The sequence below is a fragment of the Triticum aestivum genome, chromosome 3B, assembly GCF_018294505.1.
Source record: "Triticum aestivum cultivar Chinese Spring chromosome 3B, IWGSC CS RefSeq v2.1, whole genome shotgun sequence".
Taxonomy (NCBI): domain Eukaryota; kingdom Viridiplantae; phylum Streptophyta; class Magnoliopsida; order Poales; family Poaceae; genus Triticum; species Triticum aestivum.
This window is the reverse complement of record NC_057801.1, coordinates 4,697,448-4,703,344: the sequence shown is the minus strand read 5'-3', so window position 1 is coordinate 4,703,344 and position 5,897 is coordinate 4,697,448. Positions and strand designations below refer to the sequence as shown.

General features: G+C 36.5%; 1 protein-coding gene across 1 annotated transcript in view; it reads left to right on the top strand.

Moving 5' to 3' along the window:
• LOC123068187 (wax ester synthase/diacylglycerol acyltransferase 11) overlaps positions 1–626 on the top strand; it is a 4,891-nt gene extending 4,265 nt beyond the window's left edge. Inside the window, exon 7 of the mRNA XM_044490675.1 lies at positions 276–626. Within this exon, the coding sequence (XP_044346610.1) occupies positions 276–449 (174 nt within the window). The 3' untranslated portion in view covers positions 450–626. The remainder of the gene's footprint in view (positions 1–275) is intronic.
• The last annotated feature ends 5,271 nt before the right edge of the window (positions 627–5,897 follow it).

The window sequence follows — 5,897 nt, the reverse complement described above, 5'->3', positions numbered from 1 at the left end:
AAAAAAAAACTAGTAAACCTTACGTTGTGTTTAGTTTGAAAGGGAGATGTACATGTAAGGGTGGGTGTTTCAGTGTGGGTTTTACCTAAAATGGTTATTAATAAAATGTCAAGAAAAAAAGTCATAGGTATGCATCCTATTATAAAATATGCACCTTACCGTTGTCATACAAGAATATGATCAAACAAGTACGGCACAAAAGCATATTGAAAATGTAAGCTCTAAAATTGTATGCTTCTCCATTTTTCATATAATTTTCTGGAACTTTTGTGTAGGCACTGATCATGCACTTCCTAAACTACGGTAGCACTATCCGGGTAACTCTGGCAGTTGATGATGCACAATTCCCAGATTGTCATAAGCTTTTAGATGATTTTGCTGACTCCATCAGGCTCATTAAGGATGCGGCCGATCTCAAGACATTAACAACATCGATCATGAATGACTGAGTAATGAATAGTTGGATAGGTGGGCCATGTCAATAGCACACATATATTAATTGGATTAGTAAAAGTACACACAACTCTGTGTATAAGTATAGTGTGTGCGTGCGCTATGTATGTATTTTAATGTGTTGTTTATGTCTATCACTATAAGACTTGTGTTGAAGGTTTCCTTTGTTACAACATACTGGTTATGACATTCGGCTTGTCATGCATATACATTCAAAGGCTAGATTTTCTCTTGGTTTGTACTATTTTCCTTTCTAGATTTCTCGAGGGTAGTCGACGGCTCAACTATGATATGCCGTATGTTGGATTTTGTGTGAATCCACTCGCTTGAATTTCCACAAAACAAACCTAATTTTTGGAAAAGGAGATTGAAACCCCAGTCTCTGCATCAAAAAATGCTTACAAACTTCTTTATTAAATTATTCAACAGAGGTCTCGCAAAAATATACATGAGACAATCTAAAGCCACCACGCAACACCTACAAAACTCGACAATGGAGGATGCCATCACAACGCCTCACCAGTTAGATCTGGGTGCATCACCGAACGACCAATATGGTGTACCATGAGGACACATCCGGTTCAGCATACCCTAACTAGGCACCACTTACACACTCATGGGGAGAAGGGGGCGCCACCTATATTGGGCCCAAGTGGCCCAATATGCTTTCCACCACTTAGTTGTTGGCATGGACGCCATTCTTCCCAGCGAACTCGACGATTGCTTCCCTGCGCATTTTGCTTGACGATGATATGACTGATAATCAGAAGCGGGGACCTTTTAAGACCCGTTGATATTAAATTAAATATAAAAGTCTCGTAACTGTTATTAGAGCCTTTTATTGTTAATTTAACATCATGAGAAACATTTTTCACAAATATATTATATATCAGAAATACCCGGTATTATCCGATAACCTCTGGAACACTTCCGGTGACTTCGAAACACTTCTAGTTCCTCTCGAAACTATTTCGAATATTAGTGAAACTATTTCACAAATATTTTTTCATTATTCCTATCCTACTAACTCTCAGCAGACTATGATTACCTTAACCTTGTGACCCTGCAGGTTCGGTAAAAAATAGACATAAACTAAACCCCTTTCGTTCAATGACCAATAGCGGAGCCGTGGACGTCCATATTGAACCCTATGAGTACATGAATGAAATTTGGGTGAACCTTTGGTTATCATGTGCTATTCCTTTTCCTTCACAATACTTTACAAAACCCGAGGTGAGATTTATTGGTATCCTCTTGAGTCATTCTCATGCTTACTATACCGGTCTCCTCGTTACAGGTTTTGTTCTTCTTTCTCGTTGACATGTTCCGGTATCCCCGTGACCTAGTCACTTGTGTCTGGCCAGATGATGATGGATGTCCTCACAACGAGAGGGCACTAAGGATATTTCTCCATCATCGGAGGAGCAAATCGCACTCTTGAGCTATCTAGTCCCTTGTCAAACTTTCCGATGAACCTGTAAGTTCTCGTTATGATCATTCTGTTACAGATGACGTTTGAGCAACCCCAAAGTCCATCGTACAATAAGAAGTGACTATGATACTCTCATGGTCTAAGGAACTAAAGCATATGTTAACTCTTCGTTTTATAATGATTGACTTGTGATGATAACATCACAAAGTATAACAATCAAGTCGGGGTCAATTCAACATGATCATGATCTATCACGGGAACTACTACCGTGACACCTCAAGAGCAAGGCCTAGCCCAACCCAAGCGGCCTAGGAGGGGTATGAAGCCCAATGCTCATGTCCATGGCCTGGATTGGATGCAGTGAGTAGTACTTATGTGTGGACATTGATCGGTTACAATACATTTTTTTAGACAAGATCGGTTACAATACATGAATTGATGTGGTTACCTTCTGCTTCAACTAGCAAAAGGGTCCGTGCGTTGCAACGGGAGAAAGAAAATCATAATCTCAAATGGACATGATAACATTTTGCTGCATCAGCGAGACACACTATCACTCTCATTTTCGTGAAATTGTGAATAATTTATGAAAACTATGAACAATTTTTTAAACACGTGAACATTTTTTAAACCTGTGAAGATTTTTACAAATTTTCAAATACTTTCTAAAATCATGCATATCTTTTGAATTCATAAACATTCTATAACATTTGCAAACAGTTTTCTAAAATTCGAACATTTATTAAAACACTTTCCTTGACTCAGCGAACATTTCTAGAGTCGATAAACATAGTTTTGGATATTGGTGGAATAATTTTTGAAATTCATGAATATTTTTTTGATTTAACAAACTTTTTCTAAATCCATGATCGACTTTTGTAACAGCGAACGTTTTATGAATCAATATACTATTTTGTAAGTCATGGACATTTTTCTGAATTTTTATGATATTTTTCAATTCACGAACATTTTTTGAATAGTTGAATTTTTTTTGATTCATTAACAACATTTATATGTGATTTTTTTTCAAAAAATCATGAACATTTTTGAATTCCTTGAACATTTTTTTATAAATTTAGATTGTTTTAAATATGCAAACATTTTATTCAAAATTACAAAAACAATTTGAATTCACAAGCATTTATTTAGAAATTCTCATTTTTTCTAATTTTCGGAACTGTTTTAAGTCCCAAATAATTTAAAGTAGAAAAAATTATAAAGGAAAAAGAAATATAAAATAATTCAAAACAGGCCTAAATATTTCATTTCAAAATTCTCATTTTTTTTGAAACTTTCTTAAATTCTCAAATTATTTAAAGTAGACAACATGAAATCAGAAAAAAGGAAAAAAGAAAAAACCGGCCGCCCTGACATGGGCCGGCCGAATAGGCGCGTTATGTCCTCTTCCAGCTGGCACAGCGCAGTATAGAAAGTCCCTGCTGCATGGGCCGACCCAGGCGACGTTTTTTTATCACTTATAAGTGGCTTGGGTGGGTAGTATTTTATAAATTTGGGGACAATTTAATGATGTACCGCCAAAGGCAATAGCCCCTTTATTATTAGGTATATATATATATATATATATATATATATATATAGTACAAATGCCTGCGCATTGCAACGGGAAAAAAATATCGTAAAACCTGCTCCGTGTGATAGTGCACGCCATATCTTATATACAGTTCTGATAATCGTTAGTAATAAGTTTATACTATTATCGCTTTTCAAAGTATGAAATGTGGACAAAAGAAGCCACCCTAACATCCTTCATGTGATGGAAAGAGTAGTGGTGCATGGAAGAGTCTAGTAATCGGTTTTGTATTTTATTCTTTGGAAAAACAAAAATATTTCTTTCCTTTAAATTAATTAAATATTTTTATTAGAGTTGAAACATGTTTTGAAAGTGGACATTTATTAAACACATGTTTTTTTGAAAGAGAATTTTTTAAATTGTGTGATCAATTTTAAATGATTTTGTGATCAATTTTTAATTTTTCAACCATTTCTTGGAAAATTGTGAACACTTTTTTCTTAAAAAAATGAATATAGCTTGACTCATGAACTAATTTCAAATTCGAAGAAAATTTAGAGTGTCAATAATTCTTTTAAAACTGAAGAGAACCAAAAAAACCAAAATCTACTTATTTTTAATAAATATGACTATTTCCATAAATTATGAACAAATCTTAAACGAGAACATTTTTTAAACGCTGAACAAAATTTGAAAACAAGAATATTTTTGAATATGTGTTTTTAAACGGTAATATGTTTTCAAACTCTAAGTAAAAATCTAAAATAAAAATCAACAATTTGGATAATATTTCAAATTGTGAAACTGATTTATGAAATTATGGACATTTATTGAAATTTGTCAAAATAAAAAATGAAAAAAGTAACAGAAAAGAATAAGAAAAGTTGACAATTTCTAAAATATGAGAAATATTTTGAAAAACATGAACATTATTTGAAAGTCTGAACATTTTTAAACGTGATTTTTTTAAAACGATTTTTTGGAATTTCGAATATTTTTTTGAAAATTTAAAAAACTATTGTAATTCTGAACAATTTTTGAAAATTCTGTACACCATGCATTGAAAAATTGTTCGCTGTGTATAAATGAAAGAAAAGGTACAGAAAATCTAAAAATGACAAAAGAAGTGGAAATGAAAAAACCAAAAAAGCATGAAATAACCAGAAAACTAAAACAAAAAACAATAGAAAAAATGAACAAAAAAAATGAAGTACCGAACCCATGGATTGTAAAACAACTGGGTCGGCTCACCCATGGGTGAAGCGAGTTATGTTTGCTACCCGATCTGCTGGATTTACGGGTCTTTTTATTATGAAAGAAAAGATAGGGTAAATGTTGTTGGGTCGTAACAAATGGATCTACCTAATGTTGTAAAGTGTAAAACGAGATGAAGCAAGGAAACATAGAGGAAGTTGGGTCAAAAGGTGCCCACTTCTAGCCCAGGACCACCCATTCCCTCTCCTGCCAGACAAAACCCTAGTGACGCCACGTTATATAAAATATCTCTTCACCTAGTGTACAACTGTCGTGGCCCACACGGCCCAGCACAACCGCCACGCCGCTCCACCGCTGTCGCCCACACAGCCCAGCCCAGCCGCCACACTACTCCACCGCTGCGAAGGAGGAAGAAGAATCATCGAGCGAAGATGAAGACTATTCTGGTGCTGGAGACGATGGAGATCCTGGAGGAGGTCACCGTGAAGGTGTTGGCGAAGATGACCACGATGACGGAGCCACATGGGATGCTGACCCGCAACTTCAAGCACTTACAAATGGGCAAGATTGAAATTCTACCATTGAAGTAGCTCCAAATATCGGGAGAGAAACAACTCACTGAATAGGTGCACTAGTAAACCGGTGCTACGACGGAGATTAGTAATCCCACCAAGTATACCGACAAGGCATATATATACAGACAGACAGTCATGCAGGTATCTTGATCGCATTAACATAACACTAGACCAAGATGACCTTGGTCACATTAACATATATTCCGAAGAAGAACAAGAACAATAACTGATGCTGGGCTGGCGCAGATTGATTCACGCACATGCTGTCATGTGTCGTAAATTCGTTCGGCATATAGAATGATGATTGGCACAAAGATGAGAAGGGAAGCATGGCTCGACGGGGCAACAGGATCATGAAGTAATGATCAAGACGCGGCCTCCTGGAAGCTCCTTTGGAATACGGAAGTGCCTGGCAAAATTTGCATGTTCTTCTGGCGTTTGGCAAAGAAATCTCTTCCTACCGAGGATGTGAGAGCTCACTGGAACATGTCCACGACGAGCACTTGCGGGCTATGTGGTGCAGAAGACTCATGGCTTCATTCTCTATTTGAGTGTTCCATGGCACGGTGCATCTGGGCGTTGGTCGATGGAGAACTGGCAGAACATCTATGTGGAAGAACTGAGCCGAACGCAAAGCAATGTATTTTCTCCATGTTGGACTCGGTATCGCATGCAGCGTTTATCCGGTTGG